Source organism: Cnephaeus nilssonii, assembly GCF_951640355.1.
Source record: "Cnephaeus nilssonii genome assembly, chromosome: 17".
NCBI lineage: Eukaryota > Metazoa > Chordata > Mammalia > Chiroptera > Vespertilionidae > Cnephaeus > Cnephaeus nilssonii.
In genome coordinates this window covers 5,949,771-5,968,999 of record NC_137088.1, presented here as the reverse complement: position 1 = coordinate 5,968,999, position 19,229 = coordinate 5,949,771, and the positions used below count along the sequence as shown (strand labels likewise).

Genomic DNA, 19,229 nt, shown 5'->3' with positions numbered 1-19,229 from the left:
CCCTCGCTGAGAGCCAGTGTCCACAGATGTGAAACGGGAATGATACCACCTCCAGCTGGAGGTTGCTGGAGGATGAACTGAGATGCACACGTAAGTGCTCGGCGTACGGTAGCTCCCATGGTGCTTTGCAAACCTTCTTCTTAAAGGACTGCACACGAGCACCTCCAATACGTGGCTGGCCGGGTCTCATTCATTTGTGCACCCCAAGCACCTGGTACAGGTGAAGAGCATGTAGTGGGTGCTCAATAAATATTTACTGAATCAATGAGTTAAAGATAATATTAATATGAACACATGGTTATTAAATACTTATAAAATGCATATGTATTATATTATTTAATTATCATAATAACCTCCTGAGGTATTTACTCCTATAAAATCAAGGCTCAGCCCTGGCCGGGTGGCTCAGTTGGTTGAGTGTCATCCAGTGCACCGAAGGGTTGCTGGTTCGATTCTGGGTCAGGGCACATGCCCAGGTTGTGGGCTCAATCCCCAGTTGGGGGCCTGCAAGAGGCAGCCAATCGATGCTTCACTCTCACATTGATATTTCTCTCTCTCTCTCACTCTCCCTAAAAATCTTAAAAACTATAAATTAAAATCAAGGCTCAGGGAGATTAAGTAACTTGTCAAAGTTCACACAACTCATAAGTGATGGAGCTGGAATTCAAACCCAAGCCTGTGCCCTTGAACATTATCCTCTACTCACTGCCTCCTGCTCAGGCAGTGCAGGGAGCTGTCGAGAGAAGGTGGCCTTTGAGCTGGATCTCAGAGGTTGACGAGGAATCCATGAGGCACATAAAGGAAAAGCCATCCCGGGAAGAAGGACCCGTACACGGCCAGTGGAGTGAAAAGCATAGCCTCTTTGGGCTCAGCAGGCCGTCCATTACCGCATGAAAGGAGATGCCCCGAGAAGAGGCGGTGAAGGTAGTCCAGGGCCAGGCCCTGAAGGGCTGCAGCTGTGAAATGTCATGTTTTTATCTTGGGGCCGACGGGCAGCCATTGAAACACAGCTTGATCAGGCAGCCACGCGATCAGAGCTGTGCTTTAGAAATGCACACCCAGCAGCCTCCCCAAGGAAGAGCGGGAACGAGAGCCCCGACGGGAGGTAGGAAGACAGAAAAGAATGTGAGCTATGTGCCCGGTCGTTCTTTCCCATCTCTGAGACCCTGGCCATCTCGACAGTATTGTCTAAGGCCGTGGTCGGCAAACTGCGGCTCTTTGGCCCCTTGAGTGTGGCTCTTCCACAAAATACCACGGCCTGGGCGAGTCTATTTTGAAGAAGTGGCGTTAGAACAAGTTTAAGTATAAAAAATTTGGCTCTCCAAAGAAATGTCAATCGTTGTCCTGTTGCTATTTGGCTCTGTGGACTCATGAGTTTGCCGACCACGGGTCTAAGGGACGTCTTCATAGGAGGGGCAAATAGAACTGTGCTCTCTATACAAACCGGGCGACACTCCCTGGATGAGGGTTTCATTCCCAGAAGAGTTACACCCGGTTTATTGAACTGGTGGCGAAAGAACTCCCGCTACCAGTGAAAGAGCCCGGCCCTTCCCTACAGTTTTAGGGTGTAGACGCACCTCCTTTTTTTTCCCGGCAGAAATCTGTGAACAGCCTGAAAGGTGTCCCCACACCCTCCCGAGCCCAGGCCCTCTCTGTGCAGCTGGGACCTCAGCACATTTATTTCGGTTCTAGTGATATTCGATTCCTCTGTTCTCTTAGCCTCCATCAAGATAGTCACTATTTTTATACTATTGTATAACTACGGGAGCCTATAGTTTAAATCCAAATGCTTATTTATCTTATCTTGTACCTCTGTGTTAGCTTTCTGCAGAAGAAATTCTCAGCCCCAATTTTAAACCTGAAAAAGATATACTATACAAAAATCTGTTTGGGTTCGTTCCTAAAAAAAAGAGTGGAGAAAGCCATAGGTTTTATCTTTCGGAGCCCGCACCCCCACCCCTGCAAATTGCAGAGTAAGTCTGCCCTGCCAGATTGCAAAATGTCTTCATCTTCTCTTCTGCTTCAATCATGACCCACAAGTTACTTCTGAGGGAGGGCTGGTGCTATATTAAGCTTCGCACTGCTTCACATGAGGGAGGCTGATCAAAATTTAAGGAGAGAATACGTCCAGAATAGACCCACACGTATGCAGTCAATTGATTTTTAATAAGGTTCAAAGGCAATACGATAGAGGAAAATGGTCCTTTCAATAACCGATGTGGACACAACTGGACATCCATATGCAAACAAATAAACCTCCATTTCTGCTCTTCCAAACACATCTTTAACATCTCACACCCACCAGGATAGTTACTATCAAAAAGACAGAAAGTACCAAGTATTGGTGAGGAGTGGAGACACTAGCCCCTTGTGGACCTGGTGGGAATAGAAAACGAGGCGACTGCTGTGGAACACAGTGTGGCTGCTCCTCAAAAAGTTAAACCCAGAGTTACCATACGATGCAGCAATTCCACTCCTGGGTATCCACCCAGCAGAACTGAAAGTAGGGACTCAAACACCCTCTGTACATCCATGTTCACAGCATTATTCACAATGGCTCAACATGCAAGTAATCCAAGTGTCCACTGAGGGATGAACAAATATGCAAATAGTGGTATATTTTGTAAACCACATATATAAAAATACATAATATGTAAAGTATTTATGCATTATAGTGTATATATACACACAAACAAAATGTAATATTATTCAGCCTTAAAAAGGAGAGAAATTCTGACATCGATTAACCTTGAGGATATTACACTAAGTGAAATAAGCCAATCATAAAAATACAAATACTGTATGATTCTGCTGATATGAGATACCAGGGTGTTCAAAATCAGAGAGAGAAAGAATAGCAGTTGCCAGGGGCTGGAGGCTGGGGTGGGGTTGGGGGATGGGGAGTTATTTAACGGGTACGGCGTTTCAGTTTCACAAGATGAAAAAAGTACTGGAGATGGATGGTGGTGATAGCTGCACAATCTGAATGTACTTAAAACCACTGAATTGTACCCTTGAAAATGGTTTAAAAATGGGAAATAACACATTGCCAAGAGAATGAAAAGACAAATCACAGACTGCGAGAAAATACTTACAGAAATCTAACAAAGTACTGTGGTATCTAGAATATATAAACAACCTTCAAACTAAATAATAAGAAATGAAACAATCCAACTTTAAAAAAAATAGGCAACCATCTGGATAGACATTTCACCAAAGAACTTAAATGGCAGACGGCATAAAAAGAATCTCAGTGCTATCAGTTGTTAGGGAAATACAAATTAAAGCCATAACAAGATAACCACTAGATACCCATTAGAGTGGCTAAAATAAGAAACTGACAATGCCAAGAGCTGACAAGGATACAGAGCAACTAGAACTGTCCTACACTGCTGTTGGAAATGCAACATGGTACCACCACTCTGGAAAACGACTTGCAGTTTTTTTATAAAGTTAAAACATTCACTTGCAAACTGTAGTCCATCCCTACAGTTGAATAGTACTCAGCAACAGCAACAAACTGCTGACCCATACAACCCCTGGATGAATTTCAAAAGTATTATCCTAAGTGAAACAACCCAAACTCAAAAGCTACACCCTGCATGATAATGATGCCGTTGTAATAACCTGGCCATTAGTGAACAGAAAAGAAGGAGAGGGAAGACTACCATACAGGCGTGCCATTGCTATAGCTTTGCCAAAAGGCTGCATTTAACATTTTCCAAGTCTGTTCCTCACGGATCAACGGGGAAAGAGACCGGACAAAGGCAGTTGAGAAGCACGCCCAGTAAGGCCTGAGCAACGTGGAAAGATGCCTACCCGTCTACCAGTCATAACTGGGGACACATTAGTGGCCAGGATGAGTGTGGCCACTGCAAGTGTACAAAATCCTATATAATAAAAGGCTAATATGCAAATCAACTGAATGGCGGAACAACCGGTCGCTATGATGCGCACTGACCACCAGGGGCAGATGCTCAACGCAGGAGCTTCCCCCTTGTGGTCAGTGCGCTCCCACAGGGGGAGCACCGCTCAGCCAGAAGCCGGACTCACGGCTGGCGAGTGCAGTGGGGAATGGACCTAAGCCAGTGGTCGGCAAACTCATTAGTCAACAGAGCCAAATATCAACAGTACAACGATTGAAATTTCTTTTGAGAGCCAAATTTTTTAAACTTAACCTTTTGCACTCGGATGTCGAGTGTGACTCGACATGGTTAGCATTAGAATAAAGGAATCGAGAAAAAAGCAAGCGAGTGCAAAGGGTTAAACTTCTTCTAACGCCACTTCTTCAAAATAGACTCGCCCAGGCCAAAGAGCCGCATGTGGCTCGCGAGTCGCAGTTTGCCGACCACGGGCCTAAGCCATCTAGTCGGACATCCCCCGAGGGCTCCCAGACTGTGAGAGGGCGCAGGCTGGACTGAGGGACAACCCCCCTCCCCCTAGTGCACGAATTTCATGCACCAGGCTTCTAGCCTAAACATATACACACTAGACAAAGGAGCCACTCTCTCTCTAGGCTCCAGGGCTCCTGTGGTTCCTGTGGTTCCTGTGGCAGGGGCATGCTCCCCTGTGCCCACACGGCGCACGGCCACGGTGGACTCCACACGTGGACTCATGAACCTCAGTTTAGATGCTGAACGACAGCCAGCTGCAACATGGAAGGAAGCGCTGGCCCCTGGCCTTGTGTCGGGCTCTGCAGGAACCCCAGCCCTACCTTGTCCAGGACTGGCCTAAGGGGCAGGGGACTTGGAAACCCGAAAAATGTAACTCCACGCCAAGAAAATCTTTATCCGCATCCCACCCTCCCGGGCAAATCTTAGAAAACTCGTTTTCTGAAGCTATCGCAAGAACCTCACTCCCACAAGCCACAGGGGAGTTGGATTCTCCGGTAACAAGTCCATTCAGTCGACATTCTGTAAAAGGCAGAAAGTGACAGAGAAAAGAACAGACCAGTCATTGTTGGGGGCTGTGTGTGGAGGGACGGTACCAGCACAGGGCACAGGTCATATTCTCTATATTGATGGTGCTGCGTGAGTTTGTCCAAACACACAGAACGTTGCAACCTCGGGTAACACCAAAAGTAATAATTTTTATTGCATTTAACTTCACCTGAATAAAAGACTTCAAGTTCAAGGAGAGAAGTCAGGCCTTTGGTAGTGAATCAGGGTACACTGCAGAGCGGAAAAATTAATGCTCCCCAGTAAGTGCTTCTACACTCGACAGAGTCCATAGCTATACCCACGTTATACACTTGTTTGATGACTGCTATGAAATGTATTTGCTCGAGTCTAACCAAAACAAAAATGAACACCTCGAGCCATTTCCTCCAAATGGGGAAAGGAAACAGGGCTCTGACTGAAGTCTATGGAACTAAAGTCACTGGTGTCTGACTCGCACAGAAGTCAGCCAAGTACTTAGAACAAATTTACGAGATGCTAAGCACGAAAGCTAAATCTTGATCAGAACGCAGAGGGAGACCTTACACACAATTTAAAGTACAGTACGAGTCATTGTTGGAATTCTGACTTCTCTCTGGTACTGAAAGGCTACACTTATTCGAGCCATGTTGACAAGGTGGAGCAGTTTGTTCTTCAAGATACCCTGACACACTGGAAGAGGAGGTTAAATACAGATTTTGAAAGGTAAGGATAGTATTAGTCATCAAATGTTGAGCCAGCTCTCTTCGATTCTGAAAGTGCTTCAAGTACCAGGGTTTAAAAACATTTTGGCAAATAGCCTTCACACAAATTATAATTACAAAGAGACCTTTCAGTTTTTATCTTGAAGCAGCTACTCAGAATCAAAATGAGCTATTACTTAGGTGATTACATAATCCTCAGCATCCATACAGACCACTGTGTATGAGGCTCTGGTTTCCCAGAACTATGCCACCAGTGTTTTCAGCCTCGATCCCAAATATAAAACTGTCCACATCCCAACCCAGTGCTACAGGCAGTTCCCAAGTCTTTGCTCCATTATGTGATGTTATTTCAAGGCCATAAAGGCAAATATTTGCTTAATTTTATTTTAAATAAAGCACTGAATATGCATTCTCACTTAAAAAAAAATCAGAAAATGTATGTTAAAAGATTAAAGGAAAGAAAAACCATTTAAAGAAAGTAGATTAAAAAAATTTTTTTAGAATATGTTTTTATTGATTTGAGAGAGAGAGAGAGAGAGAGAGAGAGAGAGAGAGAGAGAGAGAGACATCAATCAGCTGCCTTCTGCATGCCCCCTACCTGCATGTGCCCTGAAGAGGAATCAAACCAGTGACCTCCTGGTACATGGGACAATGCTCAACCAACTGAGCCACACCAGCCAGGGCAAAGAAAGTACATTTTAAAAAGAAAGGTCATTAAAAACACTGAACTTTAAATGTCTGATAAACCAAGATTTAAGATCTGGAAAGTAAGTTCAAGGGTATATATTATACCTTCAACATTACCCAAGAGAATCCTTATTTTCCTTTTTTTTTTAGTAGCTATATGCTGCCGACCTTGGCACCATACATTACTGCCAAAGGGAGTGAGAAAACAAATGTAAATCTAGAATCATTTGTGGCCAGAGTGTTTGGTGACCTCTGCCAGTTCCTGGCTGAAAGGACCCAGTGAACCCACTGGCACTGCCATGTATCCCCGCTCCCAGCCCCCAACATCATTAAAAGAGAAAAAGCCACCTACCTCACTTCTGGGTATATATCCAAAGGAAATGAAATAATTATCATGAAGAGACATCTGCACCCCCAGGGTCATTACAATATTATTTATAACTAGAGGCCCGGTATGAAATCTGTGCACTCGGGGGGAGAGGGGGAAGGAGGTCCCTCAGCCTGGCCTGCTCCCTCTCACAGTCTGGGATCCCTTGGGGGATGTCTGACTGCCAGCTTAGGCCCGCTCCCCTCCCTGATGGGGAGCGGGCCTAAGCCATCAGTCAGACATCCTTAGCACTGCCGCGGAGGCGGGAGAGGCTCCTGCCACCACTGCTGCGCTAGCCAGCCGTGAGCCCGGCTTCTGGCTGAGCGATGCTCCCCCTGTGGGAGCACACTGACCACCAGGGGCAGCTCCTGCGTTGAGCATTTGCCCCCTGGTGGTCAGTGCACATCATAGCGACCGGTTGTTCTGCCATTTGGTCGATTTGCATATTAGCCTTTTATTATATAGGATAGCCAAGACATGGAAACAACGTTAAGTGTCCATCGATGGTTGAATGAATAAAGAAGATGTGAGATATATATAATGGAGTATTATTCAGCCATAAAAAGAGGGAAAGCCAGCCATTTGTGACAACATGAATGGATCTTGAGGGCATTATGCTAAATAAAATAAGTCAGACAGAGAAAGACCAATTCTGTACTATCTCCCTTATATGGGAAATCTAAAAAACCACAAGTTCATAGAAAAAGAGATCAGATTTGTGGTTGCCAGAGGCTGGAGGTGTGAGGGGGCAATTGAGTGGAGGTGGTCAGAAGGTACAAACTTCCAGTTATAAGATAAGTAACTACTGGGGATATAACGGACACATGATGACTATAGCTACCAATACTGTATAGTATATTTAAAAGTTGCTAAGAGAGTAAATCCTGAAAGTTCTTAGGAGAACAATTTTTTTGTAACTCTATGAAGTGATGGGTGTTCACTAAACTTCCTGTGAAGTCATTATGCTATAAATTTTAAACAGTGCGGTATATAAATTATATGTCCATAAAACTAGAAGAAAGATAAACAAATGCATACCTCAGACTTAAACTGGAAGCGCTGTGGTCCCTCCTGAAAACCCAGTCCTGCCATTTCAAATGGGGTTTCTCTACAACCAGGGACACTCCAGTCAAGCACAGCGTCGGTACATTTCTGAGGCCCGCAGCCTGCTCCCGGGGCAGCCCAGTCTAGAACCAGTCTTTTCCAGTCACTGGCCAGGGAACCCAGTCTAGTGGTCAGGAGGGCTGAATCCAAAGATAAGCTCCTTTGTGTTTGCCCCAGGAAGACATTTCTACTTACTTAAGTGAATTCTTTCTTTATTGAGTAATAAAAGGAAAGATAAGATACGGGTTTAAACATGCTTGCCAATCAAACAGAATATGAGATTTAAAAAAAATGCATTTAAATCAGGATACTCATGAACTCTGATCCAAAATTTTGGTGTTAAGAGCAAAACTCATGAATGTATTCGTTTAAGATTGGTGAAATAACAGATGCTACTGAAGCCCTACTGAGCTACCTGATTTCACATGGAATTCATCACCGTTTTTCTCTTTTTAGGGGACAATCAGGATTCTCAAAGCCCTAACTCAGTTTGACTTTCACATAGGTCATTAGGACAATGTTGAAATAAACCTTTAGAATGATAACTTTCCAACGCCAGCCTTCCTTCACGTACTCACTTTAGACAGGTCTAAAAGTTAACCAGGCGCCTTCTCCTCCTTCTAGGAAGATGGAGTGAGACATACGTCTTCCTGTTCTCCCCATTAAGTTCAACTAAAACATTGTTTATCCAGCACATTTAGGGAGGAGATTCTGGAAGGTGGAGAGAAGGCGGACTAGCTGGGGACTTTGAGATCTAAAAAAACATGGTGGTTGGTAATCCCGGGTTTTTGTTCTGCCCCGTACAGCCCAGATTTAGAGCTGAAGAGGCTGGATATAGAGAAAAACCAATAGTTGCAGACAAAGAGCCCCCTCAAAAGCCTATTCTTTGTAACCTAAAAAAAACAGTAAAAAGACAATCAAGCAAGACAGAAAACTTTCAGACAGTAACTGCCCTACTGCAGCCTAACACCAGCCACACACACACACACACACACACACACACACACACACACACACACTATGGCCCCATCCCCAACCATATGACCATATCGGGGTGTGAGGAGGCACCCACTAGCCCTGTTGGGGTAGTGTCAGAGAAGATGTCAGAAGAGTCAGGGCTTTTACCACTGCCTCGTAGTAATGACACCACTCCCACTGTAGTTTATTTTTTTTTAAATATATTTTTTATTGATTTCAGAGAGGAAGGGAGAGGGAGAGAGATAGAAACATCAATGATGATGGAGAATCATTGATTGGCTGCCTCCTGCACGCCCCACACTGGGGACCTCACCTGCAACCCAGGCATGTGCCCCAACTGGGAATCAAACCGTGACCTCCTGGTTCATAGGTCGACACTGAACCACTGAGCCACGCCGGCTGGACCCCAGTTTAGAAGAGACCACGTAGGAGCTGCACTCGCTCCCTGGCCCTGCAGTGACTCCAAAGAGTCCAAGTGGAATCCTAGACTTCTACCTCTGTCTGGCAGTAACAAGGCGGTACTGCTCCTTCTCTACTGGATCAGGGTCAGAGAAAACCACCGGAAACAGTAGGTTTAAACAAGATGCAGAGTTCCCATTGTTCAGGCTTCAATTGTAATCCAGTTGCTATTCAAGGAATCTGCAAATCTCAAACCAAATAAAAGACAACGGATAGATGCCAACACCAAGGGGATGGAGATGTTGCACTCACCTGACAAAGGTTTTAAAGCAGCTACGATAAAAGCAATTAGGAACACAATGAAAACAGATGAAGAAAATAGAAGGCCCCCCCCCCCCGCAAAGAAATGCAAAGAATAAAGAAAAACTAAATATAATATTTAGAACTAGAGAATACAAAAACTGAAATAAAAAGCTATGTGGATGAGCTTAATAGCAGAATGGAGGGGACGAGGAACAAATGAATGAACTTGAAGACAGAATAATAGAAATTACCTAATCTGAATCAACAGAGAGAAAAGAAATTAAAAAAAATTACTTCTGATAAACTTGTGGGACTATAACACAGGATCTAATAAGTGTGTCCTCATAGTCCCAGAAGAAGAAGAGAAAAGGCAACACTTGAAAAGTACTCCAGGAAATGATGGCTGAAAACTTCCCAAAACTGGCAAGAGACATAACCCTGCAAATTCAAGAAGCTGAGTGAGCCACAAACAGGATAGACACAGAGAAATCCATGCCAAAATATATCATAACTAAACTTCAGAAAACTAAAGATAGTAATGCCACTTTGGAAGTCAATTTGGTGGTTTCTTACAAAACTAAAAATATTCTTACCATACAATACAGCAACGGTGCTCCTTGGTTTCTAACCACATGAGTTAAAAATTTAGGTGTACAGAAAAACCTGCATACAACTATTTATAGCAGCTTTATTCATAATTGCTAAAACTTGGAAGCAATCAGGATGTCCTTCACAAAGTGACCGGTGCATCCAGACCAGAGAATATTATTCAACACTAAAAAGCAATGAGCTATTAAGCCATGAAAAGATAGAGGAAAATTCAATGCATATTAGTAAGTAAAACAAAGCCAATCTGAAAAGACTACATACTTTATAATTCCAACCAGGTGACATTCCGGAAAAGGCAAAACTATGGAGACAGTTAAAAAGATCAGGGTTGCCAGGGGTTGGGGAGGAACAAATAAGCAGAACGCAGAGGATTTTTAGGGCAGTGAAACTATGCTGTATGATACTATAATAATGGATACATGTCATTATGCATTTGTCAAACCCACAGAATGCACAACACCAAGAGTGAACCCTTATGTAAAAGGTGGACTTTGGGCGATAATGATGTGCCCACGTAGGTTCACTGACTACAATAAATGTAACACTCTGGTGCAGGATATGAGTGGTATTACCAGTGGAGTAGTCAATATTATATGGGAACTCTACGTTCTGTTCAATTTTGCTGTGAGCCTAAAACTGCTCTGAAAAATAAGGTCTATTAAAAAAATACAATGATCTGAATAAAAATGAAAATACAACACACCAAAATGTCTAAGACATTGCAAAAGTAGTGCTAAGAGAAAAATTTGTAGCACTAAATGCACATATTGGAAAAGAGGAAATGTCTCAAATCAACAGTTTAAGCTCTTCTCCAAGAACCTAGAAGAAGAGCAAAATAAACCCAAATCAAGCAGGAGGAAGGAACTAATAAAAGAACACAGATAAATGAAGTTGAAAACATAAAAGCAATAGAGAAAAATCAATGAAACATAGAGCTGGTTCTTTGTAAAGAACAAGAAAATTGAGAAACCTCTAACAAGACAGACAAAAAAATAAGATGAAAGAGACCAACAAACAACATCAGGAATAAAACAGGGGATTATCCCTTCATACCTTGTAGGCATCAAAAGGTAACAAGGGAATAGTACTATGAGCAATTACTAGTACACACACATATTTGACAACTTAGATGAAATTGGTAAAATCTTAAAAAACAAAAACTGTAACAACTTACCCAATATGAAAGAGATATTCTGAATAGCTCTCTAACTATTAAGAAAATTGAATTTGTAGTTAAAAACTCCCCCAAATAGATATTTCCAGCCCCAGATGATTTCACTAAAGAATTAACACCAATCCTATCCTATGTAATAAAAGGCTAATATGCAAATTGTCCCTTCGGGCGGGAGTTCGACTGACCAGGGGGGAGTTTGACCCACTGGGAGTTCGACCGCTCGCTATGATGTGCACTGACCACCAGGGGGCGGTGCGGAACATGGCAGGCGTCAGCGTTGTGGCGCTGGCAGCGGGTGGCAGGGGAGGCGCTGCCGGCCCCGATGGACCCCAATGAGAGCAGGACTGTGGCAGGATAGTGGAGCAGGTGAGTGCATGGCGCCAGGCTAAGGTGGGATGCCAGGTGGGGCTGCAGGGCTGTGAGGCTGGGGGTGCGAGCTGGGGCCCAATCTCCGCAGGCCACCCCGAGGGACCCCACCCGTGCATGAATTGTGTGCACCGAGCCTCTAGTTCTACATAATCTCATCCAGAAAAGAGAAAACACTTCCCAATTTATGAAGCTGATATTAAACCAAATAAAGACAATTAAAAAAAACACACACAAAAAAACCAACAACTATAGAACAATATCACTCATGAATATAGGTATAAAAATACTTAACAAAATATTAACAAGTAGTATTCACCAATATATAAAAAGATTTATATACCACACCATGAAGCTTACTTTAGGGATGCAAGTCTGGTTCAATATTAAAAAATTCATCAATGTAATCTACCATATTAACAGACTAAAAATAAAAACTCATGTGATCATATCAACTGATGCAGAAAAAGCATATGACGAAATTCAACATCCATGCTTGATAATAACTCTCAGAATTTAGGGGAACTTCTTCAACTCGATAAAGGCATCTACAAAAAACCTCACACATGACATTATATTTAATGGTAAAAGACTGATTGGGAACAAGACGTGTACTCTGGAAAACAGTTTGGCAATTTCTTAAAAAAGGAAATATATGACACGTCCATTCTCACCATTCCTATTTAATATACTTCTAGAAGTTCTAGTCAATGCAATAAAGCAAGAAAAAGAAATAAAAGGCCTGTTTTGCTCAGTGAATAGAGCATCAGCCTGTGGACTGAAGGGTTCCAGGTTCGATTCTGCTCATGGGCATGTAGCTCAGTTGCAGGCTCGATCCCTGGCCCTGGTCAGGGCGCATGTGGGAGGCAACCAATAGATGTGTCTCTCTCACATTGATGTTTCTCTGTCTCTCCCTCTCCCTTCCACTCTCTCTAAAAAAAATGAGTGAAAAAATATCCTCTGGTGAGGATTAACACAACAACAAAAAGTACAATCAATAAAAGGAAAAACCAATATAAGACAAAGAGAAAATATTTGCAAACCATTTACCTGACAAAGGACTAACATCTAGAATATGTAAAGAATTCTCAAAACTCAACAGCAAAAAAAAAAAAAAAAAAAAAAAAAAAAAAAAAATCCAAACCACAAGCAAAAGATCCAAAGGGCCATCTTACCAAAAATATATAGCACATAAAAAGATGTTTAATATCCTTAGCCTTCAGGGAAATGCAAATTAAAACCATAATGAGACACCACTACACACTTGGCAGAATGGCTGATATAAAAAACAGTGACAACACTGAATGCTAGTGAGGATGTAGAGAAGCTGGATGACTTGCACGTTGCTGGTGAGAATGAAAGATGATACGTACTCTGGAAAACAGTTTGGCAATTTCTTAAAAAAGGAAATATACAACTTCCATGAGACCCAGCTATTGCATGTCTGGGTTATTTATCCCAGAGAAATGAAGACTTGTGTTTACACAAAACCTGTACACTCATGCTTATAGGAGCTTTATTCCTAGCAGCCAAAACCCAGAAACAACCCAGGTGTCCTTCAAAGGGTGAATGCTTGAACAAACGGTGGTGGTATATCCACATCATGGGATATAAAGAGAACAAACTATTTATGCAAACAACAACCTGAGTGAAAATCCAGAGAGTGAGAATTATGCTGACTGAAAAAGGTCAATTACAAAAGATCGCATATAAACGACCAAGTTTTAGAAATGAAGAACACACTAGTGGGCTAAGGAGGAGGCAGGGATGGGAGAGAAGTAGGTGTGGCTGTACAAAGGCATCTTGAGGGGCCTTCCTGGTGATGGAATTTTTCTGTGTCGTGACTATACCAGTGTCGACATCCTGATTTTGCACGATAGTTCTGCAAGATGTTAACATTGGAGAGATGTGGGTAGAGGGGATAGGGGCTCCCTGTGTGATTTCTTAAACTGCATGTAAATCTACAGTTATCCTATATAATAAAGAGCTAATATGCTAATTAGACCAAACAGCAGAACGTCTGTCTGGACAACTTTCCAGATGAAGCCAGGGCTGTGAGGGCCAAGCCCCATGCACGAATTTTGTGCACCGGGCCTCTAGTCTCTAAATAAAAGGTTTAAGTTTAAAAAGTTAATCAAACTGAATCTACTTCTAATGTCTTCTGGCATCTGAAAGAACTATTGCTTCCAAGAGTTTTCCGCTTGCTGTAATTTTGCTAGCAGCCCAAAGGTTAAGCTAAAGTGCTGCAAACATTTGGGAGAAATCTACCTAGCACCTTGGGCCAAAATATCTGCCAAAATAAACTTGCCTAAGAGAAATCCCATCCAGGGACATGTATTAGCTTACAAAATAACCGTTTAGCTGCCGTTGCTATGTTCTTGCTAATGCTGCATATTAATTGAGGGGTCTTTGTTTCATCATTATTAAATTCCCTACATTATTTATTTCCCTCCAAACAGCGATGAGGAATTTCTTTTCTATTTTAGTTTAAAAAAATTCATCTGAAAAACAGGAGTCCATTGTCATTAATATTTAAACAAAAAGGCAAAGTTCCTTCACTTGCCATCTCAGCCCTCTCCCCAGAGAAAATCATTGTTGCCAGTTTGAAGTACTTCTTTCTGGCTTTTTTGTATTTCTAGAATATGTACAGTTTCGCAGGTGCGTGTTTTTACAGTGAGAATCATACTATTTAAACTGTTTTTCAAATTCCTCCCCCCACCGCCCAATAAAATGTCTTGGAAATTTAGTTGTCAGTATATTTGATCTGATTTAACTCATTCTTTCCAGTTGCCTTGCAGTAGTCTGTGGTATGGATGTACCACAGTCGAATCGTTTGCCTGCTGACCCTTAAGAAGGTTCCAACTTTGGCTCCTGCAAGCAATGTAGCCGCCAGTGACAATCCTTGCACATGCTCCTTTGAGCACATCGGAGGCTATTTCAATAGGAGAGAGACACCCAGAAGTGGAACCCGGCTTGGAAGGGATAGCCAGCATTGTTGACTGGCTGAACCACTACCTGCTCCCCCTCATTTTCAATCCTCTCCTCTCCTCCTCCCACAACCAAGGCTAAAAAAGCTGGAAACTCACTTTGCTTACAGCTGGCGGTGGCCACGTGACCCAGTTGCAGCCAATTAAACATCAGCAAAAGAATGCCTAAGTGCTCCCTAGGAACGTTTTTGCTTTCCAGGTAGAAGGGACACAGACGTGGTTGGCACTGCCCCGAAGGTGGCTGTGGTGTTCAGAGGGGTGGCGGCCCCGCGGCAACAGAAAGGAAAGCCAGGGGAATCAGGATGATGTCAGCCTTGACCGCCGAGCTGCTGAAACAAAGCCAGCCGTCGCCTACCTCCAGACGGCTTGTTAGGTGAGAAAAATGAACTCCTCCATGGGCATATGCTGCAGTGTCAGTCTAGTTTTGGGTTACCTTGTAGCCACACGATTCAGGACTAAATTACTCTCTAAAAAGTCTGTGCTCACTTTATTTATTCTCTCACAGAACATCTTCAAGAGCACCCATTCCCTAAAACTTTTATTTACTCTGGATGTTGGCAATCGTTGACATGTTTAACCAAGCTGACGCATGGAAGCGCTTCATAGGAAGCCGAGCAGCCCTGCATGCATGTATTGGACATGGGGATTTCTTCTCTTAGGACTTTCCCGTGTATACCCCTGGACCACGTTTTCCTGGACTGCCTGACTTTTTTTCTTATTGATTTGTAAGAGTCAATTTCCAGATAGCAAAGCAGAGGGAATTAAACTCCTGGGGAAATCTGTCTCTGCGTCTTTACGCTATCCATCAAATCAAACACAACCAGGAAATCCATCTCCCATGACAGGCCAGGCTGACGGGGACAGTCCTGGCAGTCTCCTCGGGCGCTGCCCCATCACATAGCAAAGTGTCAAGAAGTAATTCAACGCGTGCGAAACACTACAGCCCATGCTTAGCACTTCCTTTGCAAATCTACACCCAAAGCCAGGCTTATGAAACGGTGACACACGGTGAGGCAGGCAGAGAGTCCTTAACTCATTTAACCTTCAGGTCAACCCCACGAGGCAAGTCATTAGTATTCCTACTTTACAGAATAAGTGATGAAAGTAAACTTTTAAAACCAATCGTTTCTTTCCTGCCACAAAAAACTCACAACATTCCAGGCCCCATATTTAAAAACAAAAATGATGTAAGTGTTTGCCTGGAACTAAAAGGATGTAGAACGTATTGTGCCTATCTAAATACATCAACGTGCTTACGTTAGTTAGAAGCACTGCTAAACCTGTTTAGTGGTTTATGAATCTGAAGAAGCTGTTCCAAAGTCTGGCTCCAAAGTTTATTGCCACACTGTAATTAACCAAAATTATTTCCATTTCTTAAAAGCAAAAAAAACAACAACACTAAATCGAGTAGGATTGTAATGCTTCAGCAAAAAGAAGCTACTAGCTAGCTACCCCACCCCCAGAGCAAAGGGGTAAAGAATTCCTCTAATCAGTTAACAATCAACCAGTCCGACACTGGAAAACAAACAAAATGAGCTGTTAAAGATGATAAAAGGCTGTGGTGAAAAGCAATGTAAACAAGTAGAATAGAACATGCACCATCCTGAGTATTTGGACACCGTTTGGATTTTGGATGGACAGACTCCGCTTTAAGAAGCCCTGCAGCGAGAGGAAAAGAGAAAATTGAGGAGGTCCTGATCCCGGAGCCAGGTGCCGGGCAGCAGGAGGGCTGAGGCCCTGACAAATACTCCCCTGCTTTCTGCCCCACCTCGCCGCACAGAGCTGTGGATTCTCTCTCTGGCAAGGCATCGCACAAAACACTCAATCCACAGCGGGTGCGGGAGGACAAGGCCTCACACCTCCTTGATGCCTTCTACTAACCCCTCCCAGGGGACACACCCAGCCCAGGCCTGCAGGCCAGGGCCCCGAACTGACAGTCCTTAGGGCAGAAGACCAGGCCACCTCGGTGCTGCCTGCTGGGGCTCCACGACTGAACATGGAGGCTCACCTGGTAGAAGTTTTTAGCCAGTTGGTAAGGCACAGAAAAAGGCCTGGGGGTTGTTTGAATTCTCATTTTACATAAAAGAAAACAAGTCCACAGACAGAATGTTTACAGTCTACAAAAGTGCAAACGGGTTGAACATTCCCACTCGGAGGGTACCTCTGGTTGTTTCCTGCATGTTCCTGGTGGGCTTGCCCAGGGCCCCCCCCCCCCCCCCCCTCGGGGAGAGGCAGTGGAGTGCTCCCCCACCCCATCCAGCTCCCTCAGAAGGGTTGCCCACCTCACCCCACTGGCACAGCAAGGGTGGTAACACTTGGAAAGAAATGTGACTCTTTCCCTAAGTCGGTGTGGCCAGGCCAGGCTTGCAGAGGGGAGGGGGTCCCTCCTGCTGAGCGGCTCCCGACCTCCACCCAGGTGTTTGCTGGGGCTCAGCAGTAAGAAAGTGAGGCAAGCTTCCATCAGCACACAACTAGCCAAATTCCTTGGCCCTTCGGAATATTCTGTCCAAGCCTCAGGACAGCTCAGGAGAGGAACAGTAAGCAGGACGTGTGAGAGAGGGGGACACCAAGTCTCAGAGAGGGGCCACGACAAAAAGAAAAAAAGGAAGGGGGAAACGGAAGAGGGTGATGGGACCAAAATGTGGCAAAATCAAACCAGGTGCTGCGGCTCTGGGAACGGACACACCTGGCCACCCCAGGGCTGCCTGAGCGCCTGCTGGAGCTGGACCTTAAGTGAGCCCAGGGAGGACCAGGCCTCGCAGGCTGGGGTCACAAAGAGCAGAGAAGGGCGGGTGGCTTAGCACTGCCCGGCACCGAGCCCCCACCAGCATTGCACAACCAGCTCAACTCACACAGGCACACAGCCTCAATGTCTGGCGGACAAATACATACAGTACAGGCAGGCGCACACATGTGCACACACAGCTCTCAAGTGCGAGAGTGCACACACCCCTACACCCTCCCTGTGCATGGACACAACATATTCAACCTGCCAGTTGAGTGGTGTAGGAACACAATCACACACTCAAACTCTATCAGGAGCGAACACACACATACAACATCTCTGCAGGCTCCTGCTCATACAGGCAAAGGTGTTTCTGTCTCTCTCCCACACACACCGCACACACCACCACCTCTTAGGTACACACAAACCTCTACATAAGATACATACAAACTCACAGCGCATGAGGAAAACGTGCACTCACACCCATCCTTACAATCTCTCAGCTGGAGCGTGCACACACAAGTTAGTGCACACGCGCTCACAATCCATCAGGCACATCCACACACTCACAACCTCTGTCTCGTGCACACACATCCTTCCAACCCCTCTGTCGAGTGCACACACAAAACCCACCAGGGCACACACTCACAACCTGCCAGGAACACACACCCGCTCACAACTTCTCGGTCGGCTTGAGCACAAACACAAACTCACAGCCAGGCAGTCACCCCGCGCGCACTCACCACCTCCTGCTGAGATGCACACACGACCGCACACGCTCTCCGCCCGCGCAGGCACGCTCGGCCTATCTCGGCCGGCACACGCACACTCACAGCCTCCCCTGCGGGCGCACCCCGCACCCCCGCACCCTCCCCAGGCCGGGCCAGCGCCGGGCAGCTAGCGCCGGACGGCAAACTCCGGCGGTGCGGACTGTGCACCGCCCCGGTCCGCAGCGCCCGCGCCCCTCCTCACCTTTCTCGCTGGCGCCCCGCGCCCGGCCCTCGTCCTCCTTGGGGTTGGTCACCTGGGTGATGATGGCCGGGCCGTCCATGGGTGCGCGGCGTGGCGGCCGCCCACCGGCCCGGCCCCCCGCCTGCCGGGCGCGCGGGGGTGCGGCGCGGTGGGCGCGCGGGGCCGCGGGCCGGGGGGGCGCTCGCCGCCGCCGCCTGGGCGCGCCCGCCGCCCGGCCCCGCGCTCGGGGAGAGGCGGCCCGCGCCCGCGCCCCGGTTCCCGCGGCCGCCGCTGGGCTCGAGCGGCCGCCGCCTCGTCACCATGAACCGCGGAGCCGCGCCCGGGAGAGCCGCGCACCGGGAGGCGGAGGGGAGGCCGGGCGCCGCGGGAAGCCGGAGCGGGCGAGGGGGAAGGAGCGAGCGCGGAGCGAGGGCGGGAGGGCGGGAGGAGGGAGGGACGGAGGAAGGGAACGAGGGAGAGGAGGGGGGCGGGCGGGCGGGTGGGTGTGTCCCGGCCCAGGGACCGGCCTCCGCGGCCGCCGCCGGCTCTGCCCGCCAGCCCCGGGGGGAGAGGGGTGCGGGGTGAGCTGGAGGCGGTGAGTGTGGGGCGGGCGGGGGGCGCGCGCGTAGGGGGTCCTGGGCAGATGAGTGGGGTGAAGAGTTGGGGTGTAGGGGATTCCAGAGGGGTTCTGGAGGTAGACGTGAGGGGCCTGGGCGTCAGAGGGTGTCAGGGGGCTGCAAAAATGAGTGGGGTGAGGGGTCTGGGTGTGAGGGCTGTGGGGGGGGGGGTCTGGCAGACGAGTGGGGGGAGAGGAGTGGGGGGAGAAGCAGGGCCCGTGGGTGTGTGGTGGGGTAGGAGGGGTGCGTGGTGCGGGGACCCGGGGACTCTGGGACCTGGAGGGATCGCATGGCTGCGGGGGTGAGGATGGGCCCCGGGGA

The 19,229-nt window shown here is 46.3% G+C and overlaps 1 protein-coding gene across 2 annotated transcripts in view; it reads right to left on the bottom strand.

Annotated features, from left to right (window-relative positions):
* Positions 1-18,475, bottom strand: part of CTDSPL (CTD small phosphatase like) — a 110,859-nt gene extending 92,384 nt beyond the window's left edge. For both annotated transcript variants that reach the window (XM_079794409.1, XM_079794408.1), the window contains exon 1: positions 18,313-18,475. In XM_079794409.1, coding sequence (XP_079650535.1) covers positions 18,313-18,391 — 79 coding nt within the window. In that variant the 5' untranslated portion in view covers positions 18,392-18,475. The remainder of the gene's footprint in view (positions 1-18,312) is intronic.
* Between the last annotated feature and the right edge of the window lie 754 nt (positions 18,476-19,229).